The sequence below is a fragment of the Carya illinoinensis genome, chromosome 12 (assembly GCF_018687715.1).
Source record: "Carya illinoinensis cultivar Pawnee chromosome 12, C.illinoinensisPawnee_v1, whole genome shotgun sequence".
NCBI classification, from domain to species: domain Eukaryota; kingdom Viridiplantae; phylum Streptophyta; class Magnoliopsida; order Fagales; family Juglandaceae; genus Carya; species Carya illinoinensis.
In genome coordinates, this window is record NC_056763.1 from 13,715,318 (window position 1) to 13,730,692 (window position 15,375).

At 35.1% G+C, this 15,375-nt stretch overlaps 1 protein-coding gene across 2 annotated transcripts; it reads left to right on the forward strand.

The window, feature by feature from the left end:
* The first annotated feature begins 992 nt into the window (after positions 1-992).
* On the forward strand, positions 993-4,362 carry LOC122290418 (organelle RRM domain-containing protein 1, chloroplastic-like). 2 transcript variants are annotated; one of them, XR_006236385.1, is made up of 9 exons: positions 993-1,419; positions 1,500-1,597; positions 1,768-1,975; positions 2,110-2,207; positions 2,298-2,363; positions 3,069-3,155; positions 3,498-3,566; positions 3,688-3,763; positions 3,993-4,362. XR_006236385.1 is itself a non-coding variant. In XM_043098081.1 (9 exons), exons 1-9 carry the CDS (start codon positions 1,082-1,084, stop codon positions 4,062-4,064), a joined length of 1,143 nt encoding a protein of 380 aa, XP_042954015.1. In that variant the 5' UTR covers positions 998-1,081; the 3' UTR covers positions 4,065-4,362. The 2 variants fall into 2 exon arrangements, 1 of the variants encoding a protein (XP_042954015.1); XM_043098081.1 differs by having other exon boundaries at positions 998-1,419; positions 3,657-3,763.
* The last annotated feature ends 11,013 nt before the right edge of the window (positions 4,363-15,375 follow it).

Genomic DNA, 15,375 nt, shown 5'->3' on the forward strand with positions numbered 1-15,375 from the left:
TCGGCGGATAATGTAAAAATATTCAGCATCCTTGAGTAGATTGATGTTGCAATTATGTTAGCGCAACCAAGTTTTCAGTATGCAATTTTCTTAAGAAAGTCTCTCTACTACTTTCCTTCACATGTTCACTTTTCTTGATAGAGATCAAGAAATGCTGTAAAAATAAAATAAATGCTTGTTCTAGCCCTTTTTCTTTTGTTTTAAGATTAAGTAAGAGGGTGTTAATCAAATATAAAATAAATAATAAAATGTACACCTTCCTATAAATTTAAATTTTTGGAATAATTGATGATTTCATATGAAATCAGAATAGAGATTTTGAGTTCAAATTCTGACTCTACACTTTACCTTATTTAATTAAATATTTCACGTATTGGGTCACCTATTGAGAAATATTCTAACCTACATGTGAGGGAGGTGTTAAGATATAAAATAAATAATAAAATCTACTTTTTCCTATTAATTTAAGCTTTTGGGACAAGTATTGAGTTTATATAGTATGTGTTGTGTGGTCTTGGACCTCTCAATGTCCAACCTATATGTGATGGTGAGTGTTAAGATATAAAATCAATAATAAAATCTACTTTTTAAGATATAAAATCAATAATAAAATCTACTTTTTCTTCTCAATTTAAGCTTTTGGGATAAATATTGATTTTATATGGTATGTGTTGGGTAGTCTTGGACCTCTTTTCCATTTAACTCATTAATTTGAATATTGTAAGACAATTTATCATCTCGGTAAGAATTGATTTAATCTTAAGATGGATAAAAAAATGTGATATGAATCGATTTGAAATTTTGGCTGTTAAAGAGCGACATGAATTCAATTATTTTCCATGTTTCTAAATTATTTTTTTAAAGAATATAAGAAAAATTACAAAAAATAAAATGATAGTAAATAGTAAATAATTGGTTGAACCCGAAATGAACCCACCCGAATTTGAAGGACTCGAACACCGCCGGTTCGCCATTTACCCGACAAATTTCGACCGCGTAGAAATATCAGCAAGACGGAAGGCTCTGCAGAGATAAAAGGCAGAAAAGCTGATAGCTATACCATTAAACCATAAAAGCGGCCATGGAAGTTCTCTCCCCCTCGGCCGCAACCACAACACCGCATATATTCCCAAGAAAAGCACACAAAAGCCAACCCCAAAATCTCACTGTAAACATCAAATTTCCCAATCCACCGAGCAAAAGAAACCACCTTCATCTCTCTTCTTCTTCTTCTTTCATTTCTTCTACATGTTTCTCTTCCACACCAAGTGCGACTTTAACTTCACCTACAAAGACATTTCTCACTCCCAGTGACAACCACCATTGGATGGTGCTCATGGAGGCTCCTCCACAAGGGGTCAATTCCAAACCAGAAGTTATTGACTATTATGTTAACACCTTAGCAAGGGTATTGGGCAGGTAGGTATGTTTCATTTAAATTTTCAGATAAAAATGTTTGCTTTTGGTCTGAATTATGCTTTGGTTGTGGTTTTGAGCAGTGAGAAGGATGCTCAGATGTGCATATATCATGCATCTTGTGATTCCCCCTTCGGCTTTTGCTGTGCCATTGACGAAGATACTTCCCGCGTGCTCGCCCGTAAGTTTCTGTTCTTTTACGCTCTCTTTGATATCATTCTAGTTTGCAGCAGAATGAATCATCTGGTTGTGCTTCAATTCTGCACCATTTTGGTCCTTCAGATTTTATGTTTGGGCAGAAGTTGTGAAAGACGTTTTCATTGCTACTTTTGTGCGGCGAATGTCCTGTAGGTCTACCTGAGGTTTTATCGGTTAGGGCCGACCCGGATGATAGTGCTGTTAAAAAGACATACAGCTCATCAACAGGAAGTACTCGGTTGTTTCCTGTGGCGAATACCAATCACTGGCTTGTTCGGATGGACAAGCCGGGGGTTGGAGTTGTTACGAAGGCACAAATGGTTGATTATTACGCTCAAGCACTGACCAAGGTGTTGGGGAAGTAAGAAAACAAGATTTGAGTGTTTTTTTCCTGTTCCATTTGGTTATAACGTTTCGAACAGAGCATCAATTTGATATTCTTCCTTTGATCACCTTGTTTTTCTTAACCCTGAAAATGGAATGGTAATTTTCTAGCGAGAAGGATGCTCAAATGTGTATATATCACGTTTCTTGGCGGTCAAACTTTGGGTTCTGTTGTGAGCTTGATGATGAAAGTGCAAGGGAACTAGCTCGTTAGTATTTTCATTTAATTTAATTTTTTACCACAATTTCCATTTTGATGCATTTCGTTGATTTGAGGACAAATGCTTCCAAATGTGCAGGTGTACCAGGTGTATTATCTGTCCTGCCAGATAAAAACTTTGAATCAGAGAATAAAGATTATGGAGGTTTGTTCCTTTGTGTAGTAAAAATACAATCCACTTCCATATAATATCTGTTTCTGATTGTAATTTCAATGCAGGTATCATATCCTCTGCCTTTACTAGATTTCAACTTCACTTATCGGTTTGAGCGTAATTGTATGATCTTCGAGATATATTAAATAATTTAAATACAAAAAATAGCCAGATTTGAAAGATATATGGTGTTGGGGTAAGAAAGAGGTGAGTGTTGCCAATCCGGTATTTGTCTAGCTAAGCAGGTAGAAGGCTTGGAGATGTATTGAGGAAGGCAGATGCTCAATGTCTTTGCAAGGGAAGCTGATGCTGAAAATAATAACTTAATTATTGCCATGTTACTGGGTGCTAGAGTATTCATGGATTAATAATTTATCATGGTTTTGTTAGATTGCTTAAGTATGATTTAATCCCTTTGGAGAGAGGATTCCACTTTTGAAGTGGAAGATGACATTACTCATCTTATCTCAGTGGAAACTTTGCAATTGGTTATTTAATAACCAAGATTATATACCATTTATTTGTTGTACTTATAAGCTATTGTAGTCATGAAGCTTGATTTTTATTAATAAGAAGCCATTTTGCAATGAATAATTTGTAATTCCAACATTATCTATAGATAAAAAAAGAAGAATAATTTGTAACTCAGATTTTATCTGAAGTTGACCACTAGAGTAAACAAGGTTTGTTTTCCAGGAAATTTACAGAGTTTTATGGATCAGGCAGATTCTTCGGAAGCAAGTCAAACAGCCCCCATAAAAACAAAGAAACTATTTATTACCGGTACGCTGCAGCTTGGACTTGACTTATGGATTCTTTGCCTGTAAAAGTGATACTTTAGCTGTCCACCTTTTTGGGAGTAATTCAAGATGCAAAAGATCTCTTATTAATTTACCTAGCATATGTGCTTCTTTTTTAATATTTTTTTGTTGAAGTATGCCTTTTTTAGTTTAAATTGACTTAAATCTCTCAAATTAACTTCAAACACAATAAGGTTTCCCATTTTGTAAGCATTTATCGATCAGTTTCTATTCATGAGATAAAAAAAATTTCTTATGTACCAGTAACTTCATTTCTCCCTCTTTTCTTGTCCGACAACAGTTTGAGATCTCTTTCAATGAACAGGCCTTTCATTCTATACATCAGAGAAAACCTTACGAACAGCATTTGAAGGCTTTGGCGAGCTTGTTGAAGGTAGTTTGCAATTTTGTGCTCATAAAATGCAGCATTTCAATTTCTTAGGATTGGTGTGCTCATGATACTGGTGTAATGCTTTCTCAACAGTAAAAATTATAATGGACAAAATTTCTAAAAGGTCTAAAGGTTATGCGTTCATAGAGTACACTACAGAGGAAGCTGCTAGTACAGCACTCAAAGAGATGAATGGCAAGGTTAGTTCACTGGCATCTTCCCCAGCCCCTTCCTCTTTTCCTATATATATATATATATACATACATATTTTTTTTCATATGAATCTTCCTGCTTGTATTTCTCGTGTTTAATACTCATAGATAAATGGGTTGGTCTTACTTCAGGTTTGGTTCAGAATTGTAGACAAAACAATTAAAAAATTCTCGATAATAAAAAGGCTGCCTTACTTTTGGTTGCTCGTCCTTGTAGATCATTAATGGCTGGATGATAGTTGTTGATGTTGCCAAGACCAATCCACCAAGATACAGCCGTCCAAGATAGGAATAATCCCACAGATAGAGACGGAGACACAGACTGCCCTTAAAAGTTTTAAGGCTTATTGCCCTCACAGTGTTGGTGGACTATCCTGCAAACCAGTACCTAAATTTTGTATATTGTACCTGCCATAGATCTTTTTTACCAGCTCAATATGTTCTTTCAAGTGAAGCATTAGTGGTGCATATTACGGAATGCAGCATCTCTCTCTCTGTCTCTCAGCCACATCCACATGAAACTAGTAATTACAGAATGCATCGAACAATTTCTTTTTGACATTGAATTGATGCAAGGATTTCCATCATCCAAGGCCTTAAGTCACTCCGTATTTTCTTGTTTCTAAAAATTGTTGAATGTTACATGATCAATGTATATAAAAAAGTTTAAATATCACAATAGTTGGATAGATAATTATTGATGAATGATAATATATAGGTAGAACACAAGTAATCACAATATATGCAAGATAAACCTGTTGAAAATCCATCCATTATCAGTCCAACAAAAGGGAATAAATCATCCATTATCAGTCCAACAAAAGGGAATAAATTTTCGGTTTTGGCTGAGATGTCAATAATTCATGCAACAAATACAAATGATGATCTCCTACAGTGCATGCAAGCACCATAATTACACATTGGATTAATTATATTAATTTACTTTTCATTTTCTTGTCGAAGATGCCTGGTCCATAAGTTGAGATGATCAAGTCTTTAAGAATTGTGAACTGAATTCATACAAAGAATGTAACCAAAACACTAGCCAAACGAATGAGAGGAATTGCAATACGTGATTGCTCATGTAGGATGATTAAAAGAGTATTGGAAAAGGTTATCATCATGTTCGTAATAGAGCAAAAAATGGTCAAAAGGCCTATAATCATCTGCCTGGGCAAATATTCAAGAAAATCTTCTTCTGCATAACGTGATGTGAGAATTCTCAAAATCATCAAGATCGAAGTTGAGGTAGGAAAAAGTGACAATTCATCAAATTTTATAAAGAGCATAAACATTAATTTTTTCTTTAAGAATATTGGAAAGCTTGTAGTTTGGTTGTTACCACCTGGATTCGCAAAAGCTACACCCAACTATCAGAGCACCCACCATTGTATATGATAATGTTGTGTCTTTCATTCATTTCTCTCCCTTTTCCATCATGTTCTTATGGTTCTTTGTAAACAATTGTTGGAGAGTTAAACCATCCTTGTTGGTAGTTTCCTTAGCCTTGGGATGAACAATTCTCTTTATCTCCTGCATTTGTTAGAAATAAATTGTTAGATTAAGAATGCTACCAAAACTATTTATTTGGAGAGTAATGCTAAAGATAGTGATAAGCTGTGTAAGCGGCCTACACTCTTTTTGAAAAAGAGTAAGGTTTATTATTAAAAAAATAATTTTTTATATGGATTATATATTTACTCACTTAAAAAAAAAAAGTATGTGGTGCTTGTGCACTCAATGACTGCAAACGTCATTTCTCTACTTTGGATATAAAGTATTATGAAGACTAAAACTCCAACGTCCTTGCATAGAAGAAATAGTAAATATTGCTTCCAATTATGATTAATCTACCTAGTCCATGTTAAAATCGTCAGCTCCATTAATATTGAATATTATATATAGTGCTAGATATATTTAAGACATGTACAAGCATAGAGAAAAAGAATGGAATTGATCTATAAGACCATTAATCCTTATAATATATCCCACTACCTTAGCCTCAGCCTTCTACGACCTGATCAAAATATATATGAAGATAGAAATTAAAGGTCTCACAATCTTTTATTTCATGCTCTTTACGTTTTATAATATTGTTTAAGATCCGAATGGCCAACATGACTGTCCCAATTTGGAAGAAGAACCGAAATGCAACAGGATGTTGCATTGGAAGAATTATGACTAACATTTCATGACCCGCATGTAATAGGTGTTCAATGTGGCATTAATGGTACGTTTCTTTCTGATCTGTACCATGAGGCTGAAAACTAATGTAGACTAGGTAGTCTTGTTGGAAGCCTAGCTACTTCATATTTTTATTTCGGTTTCACTTGAGGCAGTACTCAACTTGGAACAAAAACATAAGAGAATCTAAATACAGTCTTATTCCAATCTGGAAGTATGATCACACGGAATTGTTAATTAAGTTCAACTCCCGATCGAACACTGCACAACTCTCGAGCAATCCTATAAGGCTACCGATTATGAGCTAGCACTCATTTTATAAACTTCTATTTTTAGCTAATTGGTTTTCTCATGGAACGATTGCATGGGATTTTGTTTACCAATCATGTTAATGATTAGAGATCGAAGGGATGCCTTGCCTTCTTCTCACTGTTCTCAGCAAGATTAACCTATATTAATAAATTAATCAAGATATAAAATTTGGGGGTACTGGGATCCTTATTATAAATACCCCAGGCCCAAGCTAGTAGTACTTGTAAATACTGAAAAAAAAGAAAAAAAAAGGAACTAATTAAGTTGGCTATAAGATCATGCCCATGATTTCTAGTTCAAAAGGCCAAGAAAAAGTTTTCCAAAATGGCAATTTTTAGAGCAGTCCATGTTAACAGAGGTTGCCTGAGGGGTGAATATCATGCAGTACTGGCAATGGATAGAGGGCGATAGGCCGACAACATTGGGGGAGAGATATCACCTTGAAGCACTGTAACTGATCTCTTTGCATTTGTAAAACTGTCCCTGGGATTTGATTAACCCTATTGGATTCTTCTATCATCCCTGCCAAATGTAACATGTTATTTCCATCGTCATCATATAAACATGTCAAAAAGTTCATCGTCGTATCTAGCTCGTATAGAATGCTAATAATTTCTTTCTTGATGATGCAAGACACCAAGCATAAAATATATTGTTCTTGCTTTCGTCATCTTGGGTCCAAAAAAATCGTCGATTCATTTCAAGCATCTTAGAAACAAATAAAAAAATTCTCATTGTTGGCAGCACAGAGAATGGCAGTATAAACTCGACCATCCGAAAGATGTTGAGTTTTAGATTTTGATATCACTTCACCGATTTGAGAAAGAAGTTCATTGCACTGGACATCATGGATCTTCTTCATTTCGTATAACTACTTGATTCCTTCGACAATTATTTAGACATTGTCAATTATTTTGTCTTTATCACATATATATTTGTCTAAATTAATAACTAATTAATAAGATTTTGTCTAAATAATTAATACTTATTTGTCTTTAAATCCATTTTATATAAGATGGTAAATACCATAAATTGTGTTTTATATTTATAGAAGAAAATACACAAAGCCCTCTCAAACTTCCACCCAATTTACAATCACACTCCTCAAAGTATCAATTTTGAAAATCATTCCCTAGCCTTAAACTGCCAAAAAATTGCAATGTACAGTGTACCCACTTAATTTTCTCTTAAAAGACAAAATTACCCCTAATAAGAAGATTTTGAAAATTACAAAATAACCCTATCAAGTAAAAATAATAAATTTCAAATAATATTTGCTCAAATAAATATTTTTTAAGATAAAAATAATTATCTTAAAAAATAAATAGAAATCATTTTTAAAGAAAAATACTTTCTTATTTGGAAGTAGGGCATTTGCTCATGTTGATACCACATCATCCATTCTTATAAGAATTAGTATATTAATAATTATATTAAATGACTAAAGATTTTTTCATTTAATACTGAAAACTCAAGTTAGTAAAAATATTAATAAACATGAAATTTTAAAAAAGTTAATTAGAAGATTTCATATTAATCTTTCTACTTATATAACAATGAATTTTATACCTAATTAAATTCGTTTTAGTAATTGAAGAATGAAAAAAGAAAAAAAAAAAAAACCTTTATTATAATAGAGGAACGACGTCTATGTTATTTAAAATTATGACTTTCATATATACTTAAAAATTATTCAATTAAAAACACTATACAATTTTTTGAAATTTGTTTGTGAAGGTTTCGGTTAATGATCATCACTACTGTAACATGAACATCTCTTATTTGTGTTTTAATTATTCATAATTAATTTAGATTCTCTATGCCATTATAAAAATAAAAATAAAATTATAAAAAAAATTGCAATAATGAGATTTCGTAGGTGAATTGATCATTGCTCTTGGACTAAATAAGTGCAGTTTGATAGGCATACATTATGTGGCTTCAAAGGAGTACTAATAGATCATTATCACAAAAGAAAAAGTACTGAAGATCGATGCTGGTCAAATTACAAGTCCAAATTATTGGAAAGTAAGCGCTAAGGTAAAATTAGCATACCTGATTTGTTATTTTAATCTTCTTGATTGCTTTGACATTGTTCTGATCCGTTTTAAAAGTTCAAACGAGTCTCACTGATCGGAGGAGCCGACGGAGTGCGCATACCTTTTAAGCAAGAAAAAGTTAACAAATCTAATTATTAAATACATTGTAAAACTTTTAATATATTTTCTAGGTTTTGAATAATCAAATAACCCTATAAAAAAAAAAGAAATAATAAATTTCAAATAATATTTACTCAAATAAATATGTTTTAAGATAAAAATATTTATTTTAAAAAATAATGAAAAGTATTTTATGTTTCTTAAGTTTTGAGTTTTCGAGTATTTTTTTTTTAAATATTTGAATTTTTCAAAAATTATTTTTAAATTTCCAATGTTTTATCAAGGTTATATCTGCCAATTTTTTTATGGAGGGGGGAGGTTGGTAATTTTTCATAATTTGAGGGAACAATTGTTAGAATTGACATTTTGGGGGTGATTGGAAATTAATTTTGTGATAGTTTGAGGGGCTTTATATATTTATCCCAATTATTTAATAACACACAACACAAATTTGCAGTGGAATATTTTTTTTAGGTACTCTCATGGATCTTGATTATTTCTTTTTTAATTACTAATTAGAAAAAGTAATCCAATATATATTATTGGCGGTGTTTTTTTTTTTAAAAGGCCATTAATATTGAAGAATATTATAAAATCTACATAAAGCAATTACGAGAGTTAAAGGAGAGAGTGGTAATACAGTAGTAGATGCGTTTTTTTCCAAAACCCAAGTTGATTTTCACTCGAGAAGGATTGACGCATAGAGGGTCAGAGGCCAACGCTAAGATGGGAGACTCTCCATCTTCAACAGCCAGTGCCAAACATGGCAGCTTTGGATTAATCCCAAAGCAATATCTGTTTTGTCGTACGTATCATGCGTATCATGTATATAATGTGAAAATGGTTAAAGAGGAATTATTATAGTACAATACTACGTACCATGTCTCAAAATTTATATACTCACTTTATTCCTTTTAAGTATAATGTGGTGTCACGTGCTATGTTAAAAAAAAAAAGTTAAAAACACAGATATAAAAAGATAGGAAATTTAGAATTTTAGTGTTCATCTTCTTGTATTTTCAATTGGACCTCATTTTATTTTGAATAGATATTTTTAAAATGTTTTTAAAAAGTCACGTGGCATGCATCACATTATAGTGCCACATCAATATGACAAAATGAGTAGTATAAATTAGAGACATAGTAGCATTTTCCATTATTATATTTATATAACCAAGATCTCAAATGAAATATATGACAAGAAAATAACAGCATGCAATTAATAGGTTTGACGTTTTAAGTTTACACATAAAATATTATATTCAGTATAAAAAAAAGTTATGCTACATATAGTCACTTTTGCATATTCTTTATGCATGTGATTGATCAAAACATGCATATCGAATTTTTGAGCAAAGAATTTTTGAGCAGTTATTTCATTTTAAAAAAAGTGACGCAACCCATCACACAGTGAAGTGAGCGAGTACGTAAAAATGACTGCATATCGAATTTTTGTAAAAAACAAATGTATATATTGAGGTGGCATAATGTAGTAAGCTAATTTTAGTTTACAATAAAAAATAATTTTACAATATGATAGATTACATTAAACTATAACATAGGTAGAATCCTTGTATGAGATTTCATCAAGCATTTCTTTTACTAGATAGTAAAACACGAGTTCTTACCTAAAGTTTCGGTGTAGATCATAGCATTGTTAAAAAGCATAGCACCATTGGCTAATTGAATCTTCTAATCATTATCTTGTGGAATCAAATCTATATCGGGAGTAAGATAATACAAACGGTGCGCCATTTCTATTTGCCTGAAATCAATAGCCACAACAACCAGAAGTCTTTTTGCTCTTGAAGTTGTAATGCTAATCAAGTCGAAGTACTTTTGAAGCGTGCAATCCGCCATTTACCAATATCCAAGCTTGGCAGCCAAGATCAAAGCTGTGAAACCGTCACATCATACATTGCCAAGCTCTCATCCGACATTTGATTCACCAACTCCTTTACTATATGCTCATGTCCATTTATAACAGCAATTTGAAGCGCCGTTTCATCTTTATCTGTGATTCTCTTATTCAATGCCTTGGGTAGAGACTCAAGAATGCATTTTGTCTCTTCCAAATTACCGACTCACACAGCATTGTAAAAGTTCTTAAGTAACTGATCTTCATCCTGATGTCGGGGAAGCATGGTACTCTCCTTTAGCGTATCTACCATTTTTTCTTTATTTTCTCCCCGATATATTTTAAATTTTCAATGCACAAGGAAGTCAAAAATACATATATATATATATATATATATATATTGTTGCGAGCTGTTCTGACACAGAGATGATTCTAAATAAAGGAGGGACGAAATTTAACGTAGTTCGCCAATTGCCTACGTCCACAGATGCTGTAATTTCACTATGAAAATAATTTTTACAGAAATCTCTCTCTGCTCACCCACTCTGTTTCTCTCTTCTTTCTCTCTCACACTCTGTCTGCACACACACGTAGCACACACTCTGTTTTCTCTCTGCTGCACTCTGTCTGCTGCACTTCTCTGCTTCACTTCAACTGAGCTCTCTCCTATAAATAGGAGAAAGCCGCCTATAATTTTTTTTTCAGTGCAGTGATTTATGCAAGAGTTGAGGCGTCACTTGCTGCAGACACTATGCGTGTCTGCAAGTGGCGCCTAACATGTTAAGGAAGGAAACGGTGCATGATTCACTGTTCACCGTTTTGTCTCCACTCATAACAATCTCCCACTTGGAGACAAATGAGTCTACATATCTTCATAGCGACCATTACAGCAACTTCAAGTCATGCCTTTAAGTACGAAGTCCAACTGAAGCTATACACAGCTTCAGTTTGTCAGCAGTAACTACTTTTGTGAACATGCCTGCTGGGTTCTCTGTTCCTCGAATCTTCTCAAGTATCAGTTGTCCACTATCGAGGAGAGATCGGATAAAATAGTATTGCAACTGTATGTGTTTTGTTCTGGAATGAAAGGCTGGATTCTTTGCAAGAAAAATAGCACTCTGACTATCACTGTGCAGAATACCTTTTTCATTCTTCTTTCCCAATTCTTCCAAGAATGACTGCAACCAAACCATTTCCTTCCCTGCTTCAGTTATAGCAACATATTCCGCTTCTGTAGTTGAGAGAGCAACAATCTTCTGTAACTTAGAAGCCCACGATACAATTGTACCACCCAGCGTATACACAAATCCAGTAGTACTTTTTCTGCTATCAACGTCACCTGCTAAATCAGCATCTACATATCCCTGTAGTTTTAAACCTACTTTTGTAAAGCATAGTGACGTATCTGAAGAGCCTTGTAGATATCTTAAAATCCACTTGACTGCTTCCCAATGCTGCTTTCCTGGATTACTCATGTATCTGCTCACAGCTCCCACTGCTTGTGCAATATCTGGCCTTGTACAGACCATGGCGTACATAAGACTACCAATAGCAGATGCATAGGGTATTCTGTTCATGCATTCTTGCTCTTCCTCCGTCTTTGGCGACTGATCCTTAGTTAGTCGAAAGTGACTAGCTAAGGGTGTGCTCACTGGTTTCGCCTTGTCCATGTTAAACCTTCTGAGCACCTTCTTCACATACTCCTCCTGCGAGAGCTTAAGAGAATCATTAGTCATGTCTCTAATAATTCTCATACCAAGGATTTGTTTTGCAGCACCCAAATCCTTCATCTCAAACCTCTTTGACAACTGCTTCTTCAATTCATTGATTTCCTCGATGCTTGACCCTGCAACGAGCATATCATCCACATAAAACAGTAGGATAATATAAGAGTTGTCAAAGTTCTTCATATAGCAACAATGGTCAGCCTGCAGTCTTGTAAATCCATTACTGCACATGAAGTTGTCAAACTTCCGGTACCATTGTCGTGGAGCTTGTTTTAGGCCATACAAGCTCTTCTTCAATTTGCAAACTAGATTCTCTTTTCCCTTCACTAAGAATCCTTGTGGCTGGTGCATATAGATGTCTTCCTCCAAATCACCATGAAGGAATGCAGTCTTCACATCTAACTGCTCAAGATGTAGATTTTCTGCAGCCACAATTGCTAACACTAGCCTAATCATTGTCAATTTTACAACTAGAGAGAAAATGTCTGTGTAGTCGACACCTTACTTTTGTTGAAACCCCTTCACGACCATTCTGGCTTTGTAGCGCTTGTTACCATTGTGCTCTTCCTTAATTCTATACACCCATTTATTGTGCAAAGCCTTCTTGCCTTTTGGAAGCTTAGTTAGCTCCCATGTCTGATTTGACATCAGTGACTCCATCTCATCTTGCATGGCTTTCTCCCACTTGATCGAATCTTCTATTCGTAGAGTTTCATCATAACTTTCCGGTTCACCACTATCTGTTAGCAAGATGTAGTGTAGAGATGGTGAGAACTGCTGTGGTGGCCTGATTGTCCTTGAAGATCTTTGAATAACAGTGAGTGGTGTACGTTGTTCGATCTGTGTATCATCATTCTCTTGATCCTCGTTCTGATCAGTGTTGACTCGAGTAACATTAAAGTCAACGACCTCAGGTTTCTTTGGCTGCTCTTCAGATTCTGCTCATTAAATATCACATTTCTACTTTTGATGATTTTGCGATTTTTATCATCCCAAAATCAATAGCCAAATTCTTCATCACCATAACCGATGAAAAAACATTTTCTAGATTGGGCTTCTAACTTGTTACGATCAGTAGAATCTATGTGAACATATGATAAACAGCCAAAAACTTTCAAATGGGAAATATTTACCTTTTTTCTGCTCTAGACTTCCTCTGGTAGATCGAACTTTAAGGGAACTAAAGGTCCCCGATTAATCAAATAGGTTGTAGTGTTAACTGCATCAGCCCAAAAACATTCAGGCAATCCTGAATTCAACCTCATGCTTCTGGCATGTTCGTTGAGAGTTCTGTTCATGCGTTCAGCTACGCCATTCTGCTGCGGTGTCCCAGGAATAGTCTTCTAAAATCTAATCCCATTTGCAGCACAGAATTCTTTGAACCCTCTGTCGATGTACTCTCCTCCATTGTCTAACCTCAGGCATTTTAACTTCAGGCCTGTTTCATTTTCAACCATGGCTCTCCACTTCTTGAAAGTATCAAATGTGTCAGATTTATTTTTCAAAAAATAAACCCATACTTTCCTGCTTAAGTCATCAATAAAGGAAACATAGTACCGCGATCCTCCAAGAGAAGCGACTGGGGATGGCCCCCACAAATCTGTGTGCACCAACTCCAACTTTGTAGATTTTGGAGTTCTACCATTTTTCAGGTAACTTTTTTCTGTTTCCCAAAAATGCAACCTTCACACATGTCGAAATCAGTTGATTCCAACTTTGGTAATTTCTCCTTGGATAATAGTACTTTCATTCCTTTCTCACTCATGTGACCAAGCCTTTGATGCCATAGGTTGGCATTTGCATTAGCAATTGCAACAGTATCTCTAATACTTGAAGTCATGTATAGAGTACCTGTTTTTGTGCCTCGAGCTACTACCATAGCTCATCTTGTTATCTTCTACGTGCCACCGGTAAATAGTACCGAATGCCCATCAGCATCAAGTTGTCCTACAGAAATCAGGTTCCTCATGAGCTTGGGAACATGTCGCACCTTCTGTAGCAACTATGCACTTCCATTGGGCAGATTGATTGGTACATCTCCCATGCCTTCGATTTCCAACGCTTCACCATCTGCTAAGTACACCTTCCCGAAATCACCAGTGACATAATTCTGCATGATTTCTCGGTGTGCTGTAGTGTGGAACAAGGCTCCTGAATCTAACACCCAAGATTCAATTTGGTTGTCGACTAAAAGGAGTAGGGCATCTTGGAGATCTTCTGTTGTGGCATTAGCAGAGTCATGCTCATTCTTCTTCTTTGCTTCCTTGCAATTATTTTTGAAGTGGCCAATCTTGCCACAATTCCAGCACTGTACTTGTTTTCCGGACCTAGATTTACTTCTGCCTCTTCGGGACTTTGACCTGCCCCGACTTGAACTTCTACTAGCTCCTCTACCTCTCGTCTCGAGGTTTAAGGTAGAACTGGAAGTTGATGCTTCTCCTGTATCTCTTCTGCGAACTTCCTCGCTAAGAATATGGTCCCGGATATCTTGATACTTCATCTTTGTTTTGTCATAAGAATTGCTAACAGCTGTTCTCATGGCCTCCCAGCTTTTTGGCAATTGAGCTAGAGCAATCAGTGCACGTACTTCATCATCAAATTCAATCCCCACTGAAACTAATTGATTGATGATGGTGTTGAACTCATTCAGATGCTGAATAACTGTAGTTCCTTCTGCCATTCTCAAGTAGAATAGCTTGTACATCAAATGCACTTTGTTATTGGCTGATGGCTGCTCGTACATGTCTGATAGAGCTTTCATCAAATCCACCGTGGTCTTTTCCTTTCCCACATTGTGTGCAACTAATCTTGACAGTGTTAGTTGAATGACTCCCAACACTTGTCTATCAAGGAAACTCCAATCTTCATTGCTCATGTCATCTGGCTTTCTTCCTAGGAGTGGAAGATGTAGTTTCTTCCCATAGAGATAATCCTCTATCTGCATTCTCCAGTAGGCAAAGTCTGTACCGTCAAATTTCTCGATACCAACACCTTTAGCTTCTTCTCCAGCCATAACTTTACAAATGAGTTCAAATTTAAACAAACAAAGATCACTGTTGCGTCCGAAACACTCGAATTAGCTGAAAACGAGTCCGGAATGATTCAAATAGTTTGTCAGCACTATTTGATCGTCGCGATGGAACTCCAACTGGCGTGATCTAGCCCAAAATGATCTGCAACACGTGGATGGCTCAAATCCAATGTACTGATGCTGAATCTCAAAATTTCGACCGTATAGATGAGTCCGAAATGATCCAAATAGTTGGAAAGCACTATTTGATCGTCGAAATCGGATTCCGAATGGCTTAGATCTAGCCGAAAACGGATCTGAAAAATGGACGGTTTTGATCTGTCTGGCAT

Bases quoted from the DNA above. Each gene is read 5' to 3' on its own strand.
- LOC122290418 (XM_043098081.1), top strand. From the start codon at position 1,082: ATGGAAGTTCTCTCCCCCTCGGCCGCAACCACAACACCGCATATATTC. The intron at 2,208-2,297 runs GTTAGTATTTTC...CCAAATGTGCAG, and splicing joins AAGTGCAAGGGAACTAGCTC to GTGTACCAGGTGTATTATCT. The intron at 3,156-3,497 runs GTACGCTGCAGC...TTCAATGAACAG, and splicing joins AAAGAAACTATTTATTACCG to GCCTTTCATTCTATACATCA.